This window comes from Phyllopteryx taeniolatus, chromosome 1, assembly GCF_024500385.1.
Source record: "Phyllopteryx taeniolatus isolate TA_2022b chromosome 1, UOR_Ptae_1.2, whole genome shotgun sequence".
NCBI lineage: Eukaryota > Metazoa > Chordata > Actinopteri > Syngnathiformes > Syngnathidae > Phyllopteryx > Phyllopteryx taeniolatus.
Genome location: NC_084502.1, coordinates 43693355 through 43715559, shown reverse-complemented (window position 1 = coordinate 43715559; position 22205 = coordinate 43693355). Strand labels below are relative to the sequence as shown.

At 42.7% G+C, this 22205-nt stretch overlaps 1 protein-coding gene across 5 annotated transcripts in view; it reads right to left on the bottom strand.

Annotated features, from left to right (window-relative positions):
• LOC133489092 (gamma-aminobutyric acid receptor subunit beta-3-like) overlaps positions 1-22205 on the bottom strand; it is a 70688-nt gene that overhangs the window by 21791 nt on the left and 26692 nt on the right. For 2 of the 5 annotated variants that reach the window (XM_061797818.1, XM_061797826.1), the window contains exons 3-5: positions 21353-21444; positions 21145-21212; positions 2692-2912 (exon numbers count right to left, since the gene is read on the bottom strand). In XM_061797818.1, coding sequence (XP_061653802.1) covers positions 2692-2912; positions 21145-21212; positions 21353-21444 — 381 coding nt within the window. Of the gene's footprint in view, positions 1-2691; positions 2913-21144; positions 21213-21352; positions 21445-21525; positions 22163-22205 lie in introns of those variants that run through there. The other 3 variants (XM_061797835.1, XM_061797845.1, XM_061797853.1) reach the window with 3 other exon arrangements.

Below are 22205 nucleotides of genomic sequence, written 5' to 3'. Positions count from 1 at the left end.
GATACAATGTTCCTCTTGTCTTCAGTGGTCCACCAACCTATACGGGAGAGCAGGTAGATGGAAGCCACTCATTAAAAGGCATGCGGCAGCCTTCCTGGAGTTTTCCCAAATGCACCTGAAAGCCTCTCAGCAAAGAGAGACAACATTATCTGCTCTGATGAGACAAGATGTTTGTCTTGCTCTTTGGGGTGAATGCCAGATGTCACGTTTGGTGGGAACCAGCCACCACTGAACCACCTGGCCATTGCCATCTCAAAAGTGAAGCATGGTGGAGGTAGCATCACGCTGTGAGGATGTTTTATTTAGCGGCAGAGATTGGGAGACTAGTCAGGTTTGAGGGAAAGATGAATGCAGCAATGTACAGAGACATCCTGGATGAAAACCTGTTGCAGAGCACTCTTAACCTCAAACTGAGATGACAGTTCATCTTTCAGCAGGACAACGACCCGAAGTATGCAGCCACGATATCAAAGTAGTGGCTTCACTTGAGAGATCTGCCAATGGATATGCACTGTCACTCCCTATTCAACCAGAAGTGCTGCAAAGAGTAATGGGTAAAACTGCTCAAAGATACAGTAAGCTTGTGACATCACATTCAAAGGATTTGAGGCTGTAATTGCTGTCAAAGATGCAGAAACAAAGTATTGAGCAAAGGCTGTTGATAGAAATTACTGGGTGCACACTTACACAACACTGCATACACTTTTGTTTGATTCGTCCCATTACAGATACACACCAAGATATCCTTATTAATATATAATTGCATTACACTTAGTCGCACCGACACAACAAACGCACAACATATCAACATCCGGTGCGTTGGGAAGTTCTCTCCGGGCGTGCTCTCCGCACCCCGAAACCTTCGGTAACTCCGAGCATTGTTAATATGTGTGCCACTCGATACAATTAAAACTGACACATTCAATATGGCAGATGTCTTGACATATCTCTATCAATAGCCAACACGTTCATTCGTGAAGTGATAGAAAGTGGTGCACACTCTGTCTGTGGGTTCCACGGTCTCAGGGCGCGAAGGGAGCATTGGACTGAATTTCCTCACGGACCTCATACACAGGCGAGATTACATGAGGTCACAACGGGAAGCAGTTCTGGCCACAAAACAAGCGGACAAGAACTTCTGCGGTCTCTTCCGGACAGATGCTGTTCTGAGCCATGTGCGGGAGACCCCAGCGCTGAACCTTCGCCAACCTTATTTGACTTTGTATTTTTTAATAAGTTGTTAAACTTTCCATCCGGCCTAATCATTAAAGTTTTACCTCGACCAGAATAAAAGAACGGGGCAATAGAGGTTTGTACGGCCGGCAGGTTATACCCTTTTCTTTGTTCTCTTTTCCTAACCTCTAACACTGTGAATGCTTATGTACATGTATTTGTAATACATTTGCAAACGTCAAAAAAACAACTTATGATGTGATCATGGGATGTTGTGTGTGGAATTTTAAGCAAAAAAAAGATGTTTAAATTATTTTTGGGAATAAGACTGTAACATAAAAAAATGTCGAAAACGTGAAGTGCTGCAAATACTTTCTGGATACACTATAAGCCTTTCTTGCCCTTAAATAGTGATAAGCTGACAAGGGGTAAAACTAAAAATTGGATCAAGGCAAGAGCTTGGCTGAGTTTTTGTGCAAGCTCACATCATTTGGGTCATGATGAGGTGTTGTGTTGTTTGTCAGATGTACAAGCTCAAACGACTGATAAGGAGACAGTCGGAAATAAGCTGCAAAGTAAAATGCAAATTCACAATGATTTTGAGGCCAACTCTACCCCGACTCAAAGCCGGCAGCTTGGCAGTTTGCCAGTGCTTGCCTTTATTCAGTTAAGAAGTTATGAAACCCATTATGTGACAATATTACACAGCTATTACAGAAAAATCAGGTCCACAAACTATAGATGGACAGTATGGCGCTATCTATAAATATAGGGGTCCTCATAAAAGGGAGAACTACTGACTGATAACCCATTAACAAAATAATCGAAACGCTGATGTTTCGAGAAAGAAAGTATCTGCTCATGATCACAAACATACGTACAAGCTCATCTGTGAAATTCAGTGGAGGCAATTGCTTCTTCTGTGATGCTCTCATTAACCTTCATTGATGTAACAAATGATGGTAGCAGGAAAATGAACACGTTAATTTACAGTAACATTCTATGTACTATTTTAACGATGTAACCAAACTGACTGGGAGATCCTTTGTTATACAAGATAATTACCCAAACAGACTGTAAAAACACTAAAGTTCATTGGGGGGAATAAGTGTAATCTTTTCGACTGGTCAATGCAATCAAACCCTGCTATTATATCTGTTTTCCTTGCTTTCTCACTGCTCTGCTATTCCATCCAAACCAAATGTTGAGGTGCCCTTGAGCATGTCACATAATCCTTTGGTTGCTCAGTGGCCTGCAGCAAATAACTGCCAAAATGTCATGTTGAGAAAGTGCGGTGCCATGATAGGGTATTAAACCAACTGAATTAAGTTGACACTGGGGCATGAACTATTTTTTACCCTGAGATTCACTTGAAACAAATTGTGGACGATTATTGTAGTCATTTGGCATGACCCAGTTTTATTCAAAAGGGCTGGCACCAAGCAACCAACCATCCATGTCAAGGACAGAAATTCCAATGAAATATGAAAAAATGTCATTGTGGAGTAAGTACCTTACCTGAGGCCATAAAGAACGGTTCCATCTGGATGAAGACGGATCATGCGGTTTTTGACCGTGACTCCATGAACAAATGACTTTTTGTCATTCAGGAAATAGGTGTCTGGTACCCAGAGCTGGTCTGCTACTCTATTATCCAAGGTCAGGTTTAGTGGGATACCAAGATAGGCGAGACGTTTGTCCCTCCAGTACTGTTGGAAATACATAGTCAGTGTGTAGTCCTGTGAAAGTACACAAGAGGATCTTAGTGTTAGTTCAGGGAAGGTTCCAAAGTGCAGGTTGGAGTAAATGTGGCACAGCTTGTTAGATTTTTAACATACTGTAAGTACAGAAGACTTACCATTGACAAATTCTGCTTAGGGTGCTGACCTAATTAGCACTACTTCAGTCTTTCTACTATTGCTGCTTCCTATGTACTGTATGCTCAAATTGCAACCCATAGCTGTGAAGAACAATGGCATGCCTGTTGTCAATTCTGCCTCTTTTTTTCCCCCTTGTTTGTCCCAGCCTAGGACTTTACCTGTGCACTTGTTTATAGGCAGGGAAAACAGAAGCCATCTTAGCAATAACATTGACACCAATTGACCCTAAACTATTCTACTTGAGCCAGTGAGAGATAGAGCAATGAGACTGCAACTGTTGACATCTTTGAAGTATTGTCAATGCAAGGGTTAATAGCATGTGCTATATGACAGACTCTTCTTGAGGTGCATTGTCCTGTTAAATGGTAAATGGACTGCACTTATATAGCGCTTTATCTACACCATCACAGTTATTGTATATACTGTATATATTGGGGGGGGGGGGGGTCACAGTTGACTGACTGGTGGTACATTCGCCTGACTGCGGTGAAGACAGCGTGGGTTCCGTTCCCACTCAGTGACGGTGTGGGGTATCTTTCTTATCAGAGAATGATACATTGTCCACTGTGTCATTTTTGTGGTGAAATATATATGACAGCACCATATTGATAGAAAATCACATACAGTATCTAGAGACAAACATTGAATGAGGTTAAATTTACCCCAACGATAATAAGTGGGTTACGGTCAGCAAAAAGGAGGCCAACATAGAGGACCTCTTTACCACCTAACAAAACACACAAGCCACATCCCGCATTCTCGTTTTGCTTCTCTGCACCCCCACCCCCTTCTGCATTTCCCTTCCCTCCTTCTTGGGCCAACGCCATGCTTTCCCCTCTGCCCGCTGTGGGTCTGAAATAAAATCATGCTGCACCAACGTGGTGCTGGCAAGGCATTCACACCTGCTGGTGCTGTAGCTCTCAGGTTGACACATAATAACAAAGCAAGAGGCATATTCAGGCGCACTACACTCGTTACATAAATGCAGGTCTCGGTCTTTTCACGTATCCCTGGTGTGCAAGTCCCACACACTTACAAAACACTACACCAAAACACAAAACACACACAATTTGCGTGAAGCCTCGAAAGTTGAATGGAATTATCCAAAGCTGATTGCATATTCATCAGCCTATGATTCTGGACTGTTTAGAGTTATTCATTTAGTTCTAGTGACATCTCAGTAGTGCTTGATTCATGTGCAAAGATACAGAATGGACAGAGAAGATCTTCGGCAGCACATGCAGCACAGATTTTACACACTACTTGAGATGTAAAATACACTGCTGCCACAAGATGGACAAAAAGTGATGATCAAAGTATTAGGAAAAATCAAGTCACAGCACAACACAAAAATTTGTTGGGAGACAGTAAGAAAAAAGAATGGAAATTCCAATAAGATAGAAATGCTGTACGATATAACATAAATGTCATTGCATAGGTGACCTGGGTTGACCACATGCAAATGGAAGCTTTTAAATTTTAACAGCTAACAAGCCATGTTTGGTAACTTGAGTGGGTGTTCAAAATGGACCCACGTCTCACTACGTCACAGCCAACAAAGAAAAATAATGATCAATACATCTCTGAATGACTGGCATGTGATCAAAGCTGTGGTGTTATCTACATTACCTACAGTTACAGTATGTGCTTATCGACTTTCTATTTACTGTAGGTATACGGACTTAAAAAAGCTAACTGTAGAGGGGAAGTCCCCGGCTGCTACTTGTGACTCACTAAGTGACTAAGTGGCAGAGATGGGAGTAAGTCACATATGTGCAAGTCACAAGCAAGTCTCAAGTCATTAACCTTCAAGTTTCAAGCAAGTCTCAAGTCACCTTGGGGGAAAAAAATCAATCAAGTTAAGTCGAGTCGCCACTAAATTTCAAGCAAGTGGAGTCAAGTCATACAAGCTTGCTCCAGCCGCAACATATATTGGAGGGGTAATAAAAAAACATTTTCACAATTTCTTTCCTCCATAAATCATCCATCCATCCATTTTTTGTTCCGTAACACAAAACAAAACTATTCACACCTTATAAAAGTTAAATGAACAACAACTGTGATTATGATTGAATGAATTTATTGGATTAAATTGTTTTAAAGTTGTATTTCAAACTCAATTTAACATTATTTCTGAACAAACTATGCTGTGTACTTTATGATGACAGCCTTGTAACTCCTACGATTCTTAAGAGAACACAATTAAGCAAAACCCAAGACTGTGATGTGGTTTGTCTCAAATTTCCAAGTGCCTTTGTTGTACATAGGTGAACGCTCTGTTGATGTTACTGGATAATATCAGATTTTGTTTATATTTTAATGCACAAATAGTATTGTATTTATCTGAGGAAGGTGCCCAAGCATTCTCAGCATCCAAGTCATATATCGGCCTTTCTAATTGTATCTGTTCTGTTTTCCTTTCTTTATTCTGCGAGGCCTGGAATGATATTATACACGCCCAGATATAGACTTTATACGTTTCCCAAAGTATAGACGGTGATGTGTCAATTGTGTCGTTCGTATCAAAGAATAGACAGGTCTGACAGCTCACGTATTGTTGAAATTTGGAATTATTCAGTAATTGCGTATCAACCCTCCATCTTCTTTGTGTTCTAGTCAGGTCACACAGTGATAGGACAATGATCTGAAATAATAATGTTGTGGTAAGTCGCGTTACGTACATAAGGCAGCATGCTACCATCCACCAAGAGATAATCCATCCTAGAATAAGCGTCATACACAGAGGAATGAAAAGAGTATTCCCTTCCCGATGGGTTTAGAATTTGCCATACATCGCAAATATTCATACTGTCCATATACATCTTAACTAAGCTGCCCCCCTTACTCATGGTAGTTTTCTTTGGGATACATTTGTCTAAATATGGGCCCAACGCTAAATTAAGGTCACCGCCAATGATTAACTTGGCATTTGCTGCATCATGAATAAATCTAAATATTTTTCTATAGAATTCTGGATCATCAAAATTAGGCCCATAAATTGTAGCAGTATTATTGGAGTGGAATGCATCTCCCCCGTGACCAATATGTACCTTCCAATACTATCAGCTATTGTGGACGTATGTCTGAAGGGCACCCCATTCTTAATTAGTATAGCCACCCCTCTGGCTTTGGCAGAAAATGTCAAGTGGTATACAAAGTACCCATCTACATCTAAGTTTGTTATGAGAATAATTTTTTAAGTGGGTCAAAAAACAAAACAAAAACATCCGGCTTGACTGACTTTATATGCGATAACACTGCCTCTTTTGATCAGTTCATTCACCCCTTTAACATTCCATGTGCGGAAGGTCAAATTGACAATTTATGTTTGAGTTGTCTTGCATTGGTCTAACTTATGGCAACACAATTCCATTACTCTGTGTATTAGTGTGGTCAGGAAAACCTACCCCCATGCCCTCTTCACCCCAAAAAACACCAAAACAAACGTATACTGAACACGTGAACGATGCATACAAGCCTTTTCAATAACCATAAGAAAACAAAAAAGGGAAAATTAAAAGGATGCCGGCTAATACAAAAAAGTTCTTTATCTCTAACGTCCACTTCACTAACATAGCTCCAAAGCAATTTTTTTACACCTCTTTGGTCTGTAACATACGCCCTTGTAAAAGTAGTATTCATGTGTAAAAGAAGCCTAAATAGAGCGATGTTAGGTCCGTAGCTTTTACCTGTATGAACCATACCTCAGTAGGTCTGAGCACCCTGCATAAACAAGTGTCCATAACTGGTATCCAAATGTCTATCAAACATGGTATCTGGCATTGATCTGTCCTGTCATAAGCCAAATTGTTCTTGCGCATAGCGATGGGCTTCATTGGGATCTGTGAACATCCGCTCCTTACCGTTGTGTACGACTCTAAGTTTGGCCGGGTATAGAAGTCCGAATTTAACTCCGGGTTTGTCGCGCAGCAGATATCTGACTGGAGTAAATGCCGTGCGACGTTTAACAATGGCTTGGGGCAAATCCCTAAAAATCAGAATGCGGTCGTCACCAAGCATCAAATTCCTCTTGCATGACACTTTTCAAAGAATTTCCTTCATGGTGTGACAGTAGTTTAGCCTGGTAATTAAGTGTCGCGGAGGAGCGTTGTCTCCCTGCTGCAACCACAGTGCTCTGTGCATGGTCCAGCAGCGCTGTTTTCTCCAGCTTCAATACGTCACGAAGCAGTTGTGCAACATAATCACTTACACGCTGTCCATTTTCTTTATCTTCTGGTACACCATCCATCCATCCATCCATTTTCTTTACTGCCTATCCTCACTAGGGTCGCGGGCTGCTGGAGCCTATCCCAGCTATCTTTGGGCAGGAGGCGGGGTACACCCTGAACCGGTCGCCAGCCAATCTTCTGGTCCGCCAACTATCCTTATATTCTGCTTCTTCGACCAACCTTCCAGTTATTTGCTCCACTTGCACCGTGACTTTTTTCTTTAACTCCACCACTGAGCTTGGCGTACAAACCCAATTCCAATGAAGTTGGGATGTTGTGTTAAACATAAATAAAAACAGAATACAATGACTACACACTACACTACAAAGACAAGATATTTAATGTTCAAACTGATAAACTTAATTGTTTTTAGCAAATAATCATTAACTTAGAATTTTATGGCTGCAACACGTTCTAAAAAAGCCCGGACAGGGTCTTGCTTACCATTGTGTTACATCACCTTTTCTGAGCCCATGTGGTGATATCCTTAACACATTGATGTCGGTTTTTGATGCGGTGCCGCCTGAGGGATCGAAGGTCACCGGCATTCAATCTTGGTTTTCGGCCTTGCCGCTTACATGCAGTGATTTCTCCAGATTCTCTGAAACTTTTGATGATATTATGGACCGTAGATGATGAAATCCCTAAATTCCTTGCAATTGTGCGTTGAGGAACATTGTCCTTTTTTCTATTTTCTCACGGATTTGTTCACAAAGAGGTGATCCTCGCCCCATCTTTGCTTGTGAATGACTGAGCAATTCAGGGAAGCTCCTTTTATACCCACTCATGGCACCCACCTGTTCCCAATTAGCCTGTTCACCTGTGGGATGTTGCAAACAGGTGTTTGATGAGCATTCCTGAACTTTCAGTCTTTTTTGCCACCTGTCCCAGCTTTTTTGAAACGTGTTGCAGCCATAAAATTCTAAGTTCACGATTATTTGTTAAAAACAATAAAGTTTATCAGTTTGAATATTAAATATCTTGTCTTTGTTGTGTATTCTTTTAAATATAGGTTGAACATGATTTGCAAATCATTGTATTCTGTTTTTATTTTATATTTAACACAATGTCTCAACTTCATTAAAATTGGGTTTGTATTTGTGCCCGAGTCTGCCATATCTTTAAGTTGCTTCTTGTGTTGTTCTAGCTCCCGTCTCAGAGCAGATATGGCTATATTGTTTTCGGCCCTTAATGCAGCCATTTCGCCTCGCAGTTTTGCAAAATATCCGTTTTAATTTGGGTCAGCTTGGCGTCCAATGATGCAATCGCGGTCACCACTTGTTGGTTGCCAAACAGGGGCTCCTCGTTGGCATTGCTACCATTGAGCGAGCACCACATTTTCGTTTACATGTAGAGATATTTTTGCTTTAGAGCTTCAAAATAACAGAGATTCATGTTATGAATTTAGAATAATGATGATGTAACATTCAATGTACCGGTATTTACTTTTATCAATGTTGACTATTCCATTTATAGTAAGCACAGGTTTTAGTACGCTATTTGATTATTAACAACTGTTAACAACATGCCATAAAAACCTGACCTGAACAAGAGAAATGGATATTATTTTCAGAATCCTCGATGCAAAATTGTCCATAATCAGTTAAAAAAATAATAGACAACTCACAATTTTTTTTGTAACCCAATCTTATTAATTTGTGCTGTTAATTTGTATTCCATGTCTCCTTCATTATGACCATAACTTTAGCATTCATCAATCACATCAAATGACACCCCACATTCCTCTTTTCCCTCTTTCTCCTGAGAAGGATCAAACATTGGGTTCACATTACCAACTCCCTCTCGAGTGACAGCATGTGGCCAGTCCAGCAAGCACAAAAATGCCTAGACATAAATAATTGAATTCAACCATGTACAGTGTACAAACACATGGCTGTCATCAATATTGCATGGTTACAATCAAAATGAATTTGTGATGAAGACTGGGTCAGCTCTCCACAACCTGCCCAGTAGGTTGGGCTCTGATTTTCTTGTATAGAGGCTGGATTTGTGGCATTAATTCTGTAGAGATAATAACAGTGACCGGTGCAGATGATGAGCCTCAATTATTCAATTAAGCCGCCTGGATAATCACATTCATTTGAGAGGATTCAGATAAGCAGAGTTTTGGCTGTGAAGTGACCCATATTTAATTTAATCTTTTCCTTCGGAATGCTAGCGTTCTTACTTCTACGTCATGATAGGGACAGCATGACCATGGCATACCATAGTTTTGATTGACAGTGACTCGAGATATGATATTTCCAAGATATGTTACTGTGAGCTGGCACGGTGAACGACTGGTTAGCACATCTGCCTCACAATTCTGGGGACCGGGGTTCAAATCCCGGCCCCGCGTGTGTGGAGTTTGCATGTTCTCCCCGTACTTGGGTGGGTTTTCTCCGGGCACTCCGGCTTCCTCCCACATCACAAAAACATGCGTGGTAGGTTGAGTGAAGTCTCTAAATTGCCCGTAGGTGTGAATGTGAGTGTGAATGCTTGTTTGTCTATATGTGCCCTGCGATTGGCTGGCGACCAGTTCAGGGTGTATCCCGCCTCTTGCCCAGAAGATAGCTAGGACAGGCTCCAGCACGCCCGTGACCCTAGTGAGGATAAGCGATGAAGAAAATGGATGGATGGATGTTACTGCATACAAGAAGTAGCAAGCAGCAAGCAACAAGCAGTAGCAGAAAAAAAGGTCAATTAAATAAAAACATTAAAAAAAAATTAAAAAACAAAGGCTCATAATGATGATCGGCATAGTGTCACAGCGCTAGCTCTCTCTAAGAGAGAGAGAGAGAGAGAGAGAGAGAGAGAGAGAGAAAGAGGGTAATTGTAGTGGAAAAAAGGTGACTTTCAACTATTAAAACATGCACTCGCACAAATGTGACAAGATGAAATTTTTAATCGCACAAGATGAAAAATGGTCGCAGTCTCGAGCCCTGAAATATGCTCTACCCCTCAACACAAAATGCTTTGGAATGACAGCAAAATATTGCTTGCAAAGACCTGACTTTTTAAAACAACTGGCAGAATTGGTTGCATACAACAAGCAGCAAGGAGGGGCAACTCCGATGTAAAGTTTGTCCCACGGGATACAGTGTACTTCCACTATGCCAGTTCACATTATTCTATGACAGAAGAAAATGCATTTACAGTATAAAAAACCATTACGTCTGACACATATCGAAGAGACCTGTAAAAAAAAAAAAAAAAAAGTAAAAAAATGGCCACAGCACAGCTCTGCTGTTTTTTCTGTACCTTAACTTCCGATTTTCTTTGCAGGAGGGAAAAACGATATGATATGTAACCACTATGTACTCTATATGAACCCTTGTTCACGTAAGCAATTTGAGTCACTTTAATGTAATTTCAGCCTATGCCCTTGGGATGTCCCTGAGGCAGTATAGCAACACAGTGCGGGGGAATCCCTGAGTGGTTTCCTATTCTGCTATAGAAGGGTAAAAATAACCCTTACTGAAAGTATAACAAAAAGAAAAAAGAAAAAAAGGTGGGGGGGTTGATTGAATTAGCCCTTTACTTCTACAACCCCAATTCTAATGAATTTGGGACGTTGTGTTAAACATAAATAATAACAGAATACAATCATTTGCAAATCATGTTCAACCTATATTTAATTGAATAAACTACAAAGACAAGATATTTCATTTTCAAACTGATAAACTTGATTGTTTTTAGCAAATAATCATTAATTTACAATTTTATGGCTGCAACATGTTCCAAAAAAGCTGGGACAGGTGGCAAAAAAGACTGAGAAAGTTGAGGAATGCTCATCAAACACCTGTTTGGAACATCCCACAGGTGAACAGGCTAATTGGGAACAGGTGGGTGCCATGATTTGGGTATAAAAGGAGCTTCCCTGAATTGCTCAGTCATTCACAAGCAAAGATGGGGCGGGGTTCACCTCTTTGTGAACAAGTGCGTGAGAAAATAGTCGAACAGTTTAAGGACAATGTTCCTCAACGTACAATTGCAAGGAATTTAGGGATTTCATCATCTACGGTCCATAATATCATCATAAAGGTTCAGAGAATCTGGAGAAATCACTGCATGTAAGCGGCAAGGCCGAAAACCAACATTGAATGCCTGTGACCTTCAATCCCTCAGGCGGCACTGCATCAATAAACGACATCAACGTGTAAAGGTAGGTTATTTTAACTTTTAAGGGAGAAAGTGAAACTTTATTTTCGTACATCCATCCATCCAGTCTCTGAGCCGCTTCTCCTCACAAGGGTCGCGGGAGTGCTGGAGCCTATCCCAGCTATCTTCGGGCAGGAGGCGGGGTACACCCTGAACTGGTTGCCAGCCAATCGCAGGGCACATAGAAACAAACAACCATTCGCACTCACATTCACACCTACGGGCAATTTAGAGTCTTCCATTAACCTATCATGCATGTTTTTGGGATGTGGGAGGAAACCGGAGTGCCCGGAGAAAACCCACGCAGGCACGGGGAGAACATGCAAACTCCACACAGGCGGGGCCGGGGATTGGACCCCGGTCCTCAGAACTGTGAGGCAGACGCTCTAACCAGTCCCCCACCGTGCCGCCTATTTTCTTACATATCTTATTACATCTCTTCATTTACATGACAGCACTTATTGTCTGTATTTTTGGATAGAATTGCTGGGCATACAGCATTTTGGTTATGGGGAAAAGGAGACTACCCATCCATTCATCCATTTTCCATACTGCTTATCCTCACTAGGGTCACGGGCATGCTGGAGCCTATCCCAGTTATGTTCGGGCAAGAGGCGGGGTACACCCTGAACTGGTTGCCAGCCAATCGCAGGGCACATAGAAACAAACAACCATTCGCACTCACATTCACACCTACGTGCAATTTAGAGTCTTCAATCAACCTACAATGCATGTTTTTGGTATGTGGGAGGAAAGCGGAGTGCCCGGAGAAAACCCACGCAGGCATGGGGAGAACATGCAAACTCCACACAACCAAGGCGCCATTTGAACCCGGGTCATCAGAACTGTGAGGCAGACGTGCTAACCAGTCGGCCAGTCGGTAGGTTGATTGACGACTCTAAATTGCCCTTAGGTGTGAATATGTGTGCGAATGGTTGTTTGTTTATATGTGCCCTGCGATTGGCTGCCGACGAGTTCAGGGTGTAACCCGCCTCTCGCTCAAAGTCAGCTGGAATACGTTCCAGAACAAATGAGTGAAACCACCAGTGGAACATCACATACTGTATATTCATAGTACCTACTCTATGTGATGCTCACTTCTGCTGAGAGATCATGAGGCTTTCAGTATGATGAGATGAACCAGGAGCTTTTGCTTATTCGAAATATTTGCAAAAATCACTTTATCCAACAGCAGGAAGCCTCTTTAGGTCAATTACGGACATTCCGTCAGTCTGGAAGTTTGATGGTGGGGGTTAAAGACATGCGAGTATATTAAGCCACATTGTAGAGAAAAGATGTCTGAGACCTATATAGGATAATGATGGTGACACAGTTAGGTTCTACACTCGTGGGCATACAGTAGTTATCTTGGGGATTGTGAGACTTATTTGTTGTAGCCAAGTGAGGCTGATGCCATAAAAGCCAGACACACCAAAAATAAGTTAAAAATAAAAGGTCAGGGTGCAAGAAAAACAACAAACTTAAGAGGGAAAAAAGAAAAAAAACTGGCACTGTGAACATTTGGGTAAAGAAATCTTTTCAGTGTTCATGATGAATATCTCTCTTTCGCCCACATGCAGCCGTGGGATGACTCGCTTGTTCAGCCTGTTAGTGTAACTCAGTGCTGACCGGTTGCCCACGTGAGGGTCTGTGAATTAATTTCTCCTGAAACAGGAGCTGCATGTGATGGGATCAGAGGCTTTGATAACACTTGCTCCAGCAAAACCTGGCTGTTCACCTCTGCACAACACAGACTCCTGTCTGTCAGTTACAGTGTGTACAGTAAGTGTTATGACAGCAACCACAGATGAAAGTGAATGAAAAATCATTCTGACAGGACACTAAAACCCCTTGGTGGAGGTTACGAGTTTAGATAAATACAGTGAAACTTTGAATTCCCCTGTAGTCATAGAATTAGGAAGTCAACCATATAGTTGATGTACAAAAACTTGGGTTGAAATGCCATCGTGCGTCAAGTCCCTTCAGAAAAAAAACGGTGTTTTCCTGTTCTTCAAATGTTATCTTTATTAATTTCAGACTTGCCAGTGAGTCGGCTAAAATTTGGGTACAAAAGGGTACAAAAGGTGAATTCTGTTTCAAATTCCTCATTCCATGTCAAAATGGTTAACCTCGTAAACTCTCTTGAATTAAAAGAGACCGCTTTAAAGCACCCCATAATGCTGGATGGTCTCTTTATGACAGGTGATCTAATAAATTGCACTGTACATCCAAAAAGACATGAAGCACACGGATTCACATTCCAAAGCAGTTAGACTCAAGCGTCACCATACATGTCGTCAAGCAAGATGTTTTTTTTTTTTAAATAGTTTTTGTTTTAATTGACCATTAAGGGTATTCATTTGTTAGAACATTGCCCATTCAGTTAATTAGGTTAATTAAACATTTTAATGGCATCAGTTTGACTCAGGAAATGATGAATTTCTATAATACATCCTTTGAAATAAGGTTATACAGGATTTGAAATCCAAACAAATCGGACGTCCATCAGCGTTTTGTGTTACCTTAGCGTAGGGGTGGGCAATATATTTTCCAAAGGGGCCATGTGAAAAACTGACACGGTTGTCAAGGGCCCCTTCAACTGTGTTCCATATTAATTTAATGTCTTCATATAGCCTGAAATTGTCTTGTTTTAATTTGCTGCCAGTTGTGTATATATGATAAATACTGTTGTTATAATTAGGAAATACAAATTTTAAACAAAATTATAAGCTGTCATATACATTTAATCACTATTTGAACATTAACAAAATGTATGCTTGCAATAAGCATAATTTTTTTTCTACATTTTTAGTGTGCTGATATTTTTAGCACCAACCAACATATTAGCTGTTCCTAGTCAGACCTCCCAAATCATATAGATCAACAATTCCCAACCAGTGTGCCGTGGCACATTAGTGTGCCATGAGCGGCTCAGAAAATGGATGGATGGATGGTGTGCCGTGAGATTTTCCAATTGTAAAAAATGTGCCTTTGCTCCATAAAGGTTGGAAATTAATGAGATAGATAGATAGATAGATAGATAGATAGATAGATAGATAGATAGATAGATAGATAGATAGATAGATAGATAGATAGATAGATAGATAGATAGATAGATAGATAGATAGATAGATAGATAGATAGATAGATAGATAGATAGATAGATAGATAGATAGATAGATAGATAGATGCACACGCGTTCGGAGAGGGACAGCTTTCTTAGACGTTCCTTGGGGGAAAACGGGTCTGAAATAAAGTGTTTGATCACTGAAAATATTTTTTGTAAGCTGGCAAGTGATTTGGTCGAGTCTTTGCTAAATATAGTGAAAATGTTGCTATTTTGTCATATTGCAGACACAAGTCGTAGTTCTTGGTCGCTTGTACTGTCTACCCGCGTCACCATCAAAATAAAAGCACCACTTTCAAAATAAACTCCTGCATATTTTTTACTTTTGGTTTTATTTTTAATTAAACATAACTATAAACACTACAGGGCCCAGACAGAGACCGTGGTCTAGCCAGATGTGGCCTTACTTTCCACCGGTCTGTCTTTGAGGGTCCACTTTCCTCAACATACTGAACAAAACTGCACTCACTATAACATGTTGCAGGTCCTTGATAATGCATACACATAAGTATAGTAATATTAAAAACAGTGACAGATCATTTTCTGGACGTATTTCCATTTGCTTTCAGTAATCACTGCCACAGCAGTTTCCTCTAATCTATTTTGCCTGGTTCTGATCTTGTCCCCATATGCCCCCAACACACCCCATACAAATTTCTGAGGTAATTAGTGGGTCTCATCTAGGCCCCTTAGCATCTGCTGGTTGAAGCCCTTGCGCCCTTGTAAAGGCACAGGGGGCAGTAGGAAAGCGACGCCGGGCAAACCTGCTGTGCCAGATGCTGTCACTGTGCTGTTTTCTGTTTCAATAAATATTTACATCTCACAGCTCTCCCTCTCTCTCTCTCTCTCTCTCTCTCTCTCTCTCTCTCTCTCTCTCTCTCTTCTCCTATATTTCTTCCACTCTTGATTTGCTGCCAGACTTGATTCAAACTGCAGTTCATTTAATCAACATAGGGCAGGATTGCAAATAAGGGAAATGTCTAGAGAATATATACTCACTGGGAGCACACTTCTTTTGGAATACCCAATGAGATCCAAAACATCTGTTTCAAAAGCTGCCTCACGCTGAGAACTGCAACTATTATTTTGACTTTCCTAGTGCAAATTCCAACCATACTGTAATAATTACCATATTGTTAAATTAATCCCTCTGTAAAAGTGCCAATCAATGATCCCCTGCTCTGCAGTATTCTCAGCGTACACTCGAAGTTTTTGCACTGCGGGAGGAAGCCAGAGTACCTGGAGACAACCCACACAAACACAGGGAGAAAACACAAACTCCACATAGAAGACCCAAGTTGAGATATACTGTACTGCAAACTGCGCAGCCGTACCTAATGTTGCAGGTACGTGTGTTTGCTCTTCGTTTGTCAAAGAGGTATTTATTTTTGTGTCTCTGGGTTTTTTGTCGTAAGTGTAGTTTGCAATAGTGTGGAACTGCGGTGTGGTACTGTAGCTAAACAAGATGGTCAAAATATTAGACACAGCTCTCATTATGATGGCGTTCAGGTCTACACCGTTGCAAACTACAGCCACAATATATTTATGCCTCTCCAATGATGCCAATGAAAACTGAGCATTACTACCTTTGTAAAGGCAGCCTATTTGATACAGCTAGATGATGGAGGTGTACTGGAGAAATCAAGGGACTAATAATGAATTCTTAAAATAGTCGAAGTGATGAAAAGCAATATCCTTCTTCAAGCACATTTTGTCGACACTTTTTTATTTGTTCATCCACAAGATACTACTGTATAACCATTTTGTTTCTTGCAACGGCTATTTTTTTTTTTTTTACTTCTCCAAATTTTTCTACATTTGCATACCTGTGAGAGCAACCTAATGACTCAAATTCAATTCCAAACCATCAGTTAATCTGCATCGCCACTAACTATATCATTTGACTTTTGCGATTGTTTCTGCTGAAATGTTTTATATTCAAATGCCATTATTATAGCATTTGGGAGCGAAAAGAGGCCTGATTTTCTTTTCTTTTTTTTTGAGAGCAAGCAGTACATATTTTGCAAATTCTGGAACTTTCAGACCCAGTTTGCAAATAGTGCCCATGGTTTACTTTGTTTGGTTGGTGAAATTGATTTAGTGGCTGGAATTGCACAGAGTTGTACAGGAGTCCTATTGAGCCTTTTTGGCCTGTGGGACTCCTGAGGCAGCTGATGGGTACCGCTGGCCAAGCAGAATGGAGCTTTGGTGGTCGCTAAGTCAAAAACTCGGACATGGGAGAAGTTTGGTGAGGCCATGGAGAACCATTTCCAGATGGGTTCGAGGAAATTCTGGTCCACCATCCGGCGTCTCAGGAGGGGGAAGCAGTGCACCATCAACACTGTGTATAGTGAGGATGAGGCACTGCTGACCTCGACTCGGGACATTGTGAGTCGGTGGGGAGAATACTTCGAAGACTTCAATTCCACCGACATGCCTTCCCATGAGGAAGCAGAGGGTGTGTTCCACACTACAGGGGGATCACACTCCTCAAGCCTTCCTGGTAAGGTCTATTCAGGGGTGCTGGAGAGGAGGGTCCGTCGGGAAGTCGAGTCTCAGATTCAGGAGGAGCAGTGTGGTTTTTATCCTGGCCGTGGAACAGCGGACCAGCTCTACACCCTTGACAGGGTCCTCGAGGGTGCATGGGAGTTCTCCCAACCCGTCTACATGTGTTTTGTGGACTTGGAGAAGGCGTTCGACCGTGTCCGTCGGGGAGTCCTGTCGGGGGTGCTTCGGGAGTATGGGGTGCCGAACCCCCTGCTACGGGCTGTTCGGTCCCCGTTTGACCAGTGTCAGAGTTTGGTCCACATTGCCGGACTCTAAGTCGGACTCTTTTCCGGTGAGGGTTGACCTCTGCCAAGGCTGCCCTTTGTCACCGATTCTATGGACAGAATTTCAAGGCGTAGCCGAGGCGTAAAGGGGGTCCGGTTTGGTGGACTCAGTATTGCATCTTTGCTTTTTGCAGATGATGTGGTTCTGTTGACTTGAACAAGCCGTGATCTCCAACTCTCACTGGAGCGGTTCGCAGCCGAGTGTGAAGCGGCTCGGATGAGAATCAGCACCTCCAAAGACCATGGTCCTCAGTCCGTCAAGGGTGGAGTTCTCTCTCCGGGTCGGGGATGAGATCCTGCCCCAAGTGGAAGAGTTCAAGTATCTTGGGGTTTTGTTCACGAGTGAAGGAATAATGGAACAGGAGATCAACAGGCGGATCGGTGCAGCGTCTGCAGTGATGAAGACTTTGTATCGGTCCATTGTGGTAAAGAAGGAGCTAAGCCGAAAGACGAAGCTGTCATGGGTGTGTGTTATGGTTGTTGTCTTCCCCCTGTCTCGTACACACCTGCTACTGAGAGCATCTTCTCCACCTGTGCCTCGTTTACCCTAATTACCCCATGCATTTAGCCTCGTGTCTCATTCTCTGTGGTCGCCAGTTCGTTGTACCTTGTTGTCTCGTTCCAGCATTCCTTGTTTCCACATCACCGACTCATAGTAAGACTAGAACCCGTTCTGATTATTGACCTTGCCTTTTTGCCTCACACCTTTTTGGATTGCCTGCCTGTGTACCGACCTCTGCCCGTTTGTCAAACCTCTCTTTTTGAAACTATCCATTTGAATTGGTGTCGTGAATTTGGGGTTCTGTCCTTTGTTCCGTTCATGACAGAAGCTCACAATTTACCGGTCAATCTACGTTCCTACCCTCACCTATGGTCACGAGCTGTGGGTCGTGACCGAAAGAACAAGATCCCGGATACAAGCGGCCAAAATTAGTTTCCGCCACAGAGTCTCCGGGCTCTCCATTAGAGATAGGGTGAGAAGCTCAGTCATCCAGGAGGGGCTCAGAGTAGAGCCGCTGCTCCTCCGCATTGAGAGGAGCCAGATGAAGTGGCTCGGGCATCTGACCCCGGGGTACGACAGAGGACACACTGGAGAGACTATGTCTCTCGGCTGGCCTGGGAACGCCTCGTGATCCCCTCGGAAGAGCTAGAGGAAGTGGCTGGGGAGAGGGAGGTCTGGGCTTCCCTGATATAGCTACTGCCCCTGCGACCCGACCTCGGATAAGCGGAAAAAAATGGATGGATGGATGGATGGATGGATGAATTGTACAGAAGGAACTCAGGAAAGTGACCATTTTGAAAGGCTGTACTCCAGGGAAATCCCTGAGAGCTGTGACTCTTCTACTGGCTGGATAAAGCATGACAGTGTCACAGTCATTATTTATTTCTGTCTGAAGAACCCATCCATCCATTTTCTGTACCGCTTATACCCACTAGGGTCACGGACGTGCTGGAGACTATTCCAGCTATATTCGGGCGAGAGGAGGGGTACACCCTGACCTGGTTGCCAGCCAATTGCAGGGCACATATAAACTAACAACCATTCACACTCACATCCACACTTACGGGCAATTTAGAGTCTTCAATCAACCTACCACGCATGCTTTTGGGATGTACCTGGAGAAAACCCACGCAGGCACGGGGAGAACATGCAAACTCCACACAGGGGGGCCGGGATTTGAACCCTAGTCCTGAGAACTGTGAGGCAGATGTGCTAACCAGTCTTTCACCATGCCGCCCTGATGAACCCTCACCCAATTTACAGCAAGTCTGTGATTTTTCGGTTGGTTAAGAGAGAATGTGCTGAAAATGACAGCAATTTGGTAACATTGCAGCAAGTATGTAATCCATCCATCCATCCATTTTCTGAGCCGCTTCCCCTCGCGGGTGTGCTGGAGCCTATCCCAGCTATCATCGGGCAGGTGGCGGGGTGCACCCTGAACCGGTTGCCAGCCAATCGCAGGGCACATACAAACAAACAACCATTCGCACTCACATTCACACCTACGGGCAATTTAGAGTTGTCAATTAACCTACCATGCATGTTTTTGGGATGTGGGAGGAAACCGGAGTGCCCGGAGAAACCCACGCAGGCACGGGGAGAACATGCAAACTCCACACAGGCAGGATTGAACCCCGGTCCTCAGAACTGTGAGACTGACGCTCTAAACAGTCATCCACCGTGCCGCTGCATGTAATTCAAAGGGAACTATTATAATAAATCATTGTACTGCTGTAACTTCGATAGTAACAATGAGGTTAAATGGCATTATTATACTACTAAACTGAGCAAAACAATCACGTCTCGCTTGGCTGAACAGTCGTCCAGGTATTTCCTGGACAAATGCTCATAAATCATAAGTGATAGGGTAACGTTGGCTTTGGACCCCATTGAGGTATAGTGAGATATCAACTGAGTCTAATCCGCTCATAAATCCCAGAAATGCCATTTATCAGAAGAAATCAGTGGCAGAAAAATGTAATCTCGCTGGACGCAGAGGTTGCTATGGGAGTGACTGGTTGAAAGGTCCAAGCCAGCAATCACCTGGTGAAGTAATCATCAAGTCATTAGTATTGATCAGAGCCCACCCACGCATACATCCCCCTGCAGTCCAGCACATAATAAAGCTGCAGTGGCCTGATGAGCTTTAGTGACCAAATCATTATCGCAGGACATGGGCCCAGAAGCTGGACAGAAGCCAACATGGTTCCATCTACTTTACACACGCAACGGCCCTTAATGTGTCGGTGCTGATATTGGTGATTGTATCATGTGATTTTCTAAGCCTGGACCTGAACCAAATATACTTTATTAAGTCTTACAATTCACACAAGGAGTCTGCAAACTCAGTTGACGGGGCGAGACCGTGCGAGACGGTGCAATCACATTTCTGATGCAATTTAGGTCATTGTCGGCAAATGTTTCAGGAGCAGCCTCAATTGTTAAAGAAGAAGAAAAGTACGTTGCGCTTCTCAACCCAGAAAAGCAGCATCACCTTATTAGTGCAGCCAGTTGCATTTCTCTAATAGCTGTCAGCTGAGTGGGCCTCCGGAAAGGATGCTCCTGTACACTGTTAACTCTGGCTCAAGAGGTTAACAAGCAGCACCAAGTGTGAGCTATAGGTTCTGCTAGGTGCTGACTGCTAATGTTAATGAGATTTAAATGCTCCAATCTGGAAATATTTTGCAATATATGTATATATATATATATATTATTATTATTTTTTTTTTTTTTCTGGAAATCAAAACAAATTTACACCATCAGGATACCTGTTGGACTTCATGCTGTTTGTACAGTATCTTTTTCAGGACAAGAGGGACCGTTCCCAAGCTATAAAACGCAAGTGGTTGTCACTGTTCCAAAAGATCACCTATAAGGGTACCACAACAGTGACTAACCATATAGCCCATGTCCAGACTTCCAAGGGATAAAAATCTCCATCCCCAGCAATTGCATTATAGCAGGATTTGGCCCACGGGCCTTAAATTTGAACCTCTTTGTTCCTTGGGCGTGTAGATACGATGTACTGCAAGTGCAGACATTCAAATGTTCAGTGCCAAGAAAAACATCCTATCTGCTACACGTCACACAGCATAATGGGCTGAAAGGGAAACCTTGATTTACATCGGCACCCGTCTACCGGCGGCTACATTTATAATTGTATTATGCCAACGAATTTGTGCAGAAAGCATTGTTTTATGTCAACACAAGCGAGTAGGATTTGTGATGTAAATCCACTCACCATGTTGACTTCAGAAACCATGTCTATGCTGGCCACGTCTATGCTCATCCCGACTGCTACTGGGGCCCCTGGAAGAGGTTAAACAGCCTGTTATTATGCATGTGGGCCTACTCCTCTACACTTGACCACAACACAATGAATTGTGAAGTCAAAAAATTAAAAAATACAAAAATCAAGCTGCTCGAGCGGATGAATGATTGGTGAATACCTCCAAAGTCTGGCCTCAGTCGAATGTCGTACCCTTTCAGGAGTTTATCCACCGTCTCCTTCACGAATGACATGTTGCCTGGCTCGTTGACACTGAAACGACAAAAAAAAGATCACCACCGTGACTAGTGCACCAATGCAACAGCGTCTTGGCTACACAGCGCGGGCGCTCACCTTTTGGCGCAACACACTATGGACCCGACCACCAGTGCGGACAAGACGCGCAATTGGCGAGCCTTGTGCAAAGTCCACATGTTTTACACGCGCATACGACAGCAGAAGCAGCGGCGGAAAAAAATAAAACAAGAGCCTCCTCGATCAACAGTCTTTCAAATCTCAGTCAAATCCACTGATTAGCCATGAGAAAAGTCGGTTGGGAGAAAGGATGGGGGGGGGGGGGGGGCGCTTTGAGTCAACAGCTCAGATGGAAAATATGGGCTAACATCGCTTCCCCGTCCAACACTGGTTCTCTGGTCTGATTGTGCAGGAGCGCATATTGAAGAGAGGCTGGACGAGAAAGCTTCAGCCACCGCCGCCGCTGATGATGATGATGCTGATGATGATGCTGGCGGCGGTGAAGGCACTCGTCTCGTTCCCATGAGCGACGGAGCCCAATACTTGCACGCTGGAAGAAATGTTCACCACGAGTACCAAACAGGGGCGTTGCAGCTATTTAAGCACGTTACCCACAAGTCCCACATCAGTTATTTCCTAATATAACATTTTCTCTGCTATGTTTTTTTTTTACATCCCATCCAAACTATCTTTTTAAAACAATGTACATATTTCCTGACTTTTCCTTTATTTTGATTGTGTCATTTGGTTGATGAACCATTTGTTTTGTTTGTTTTTAG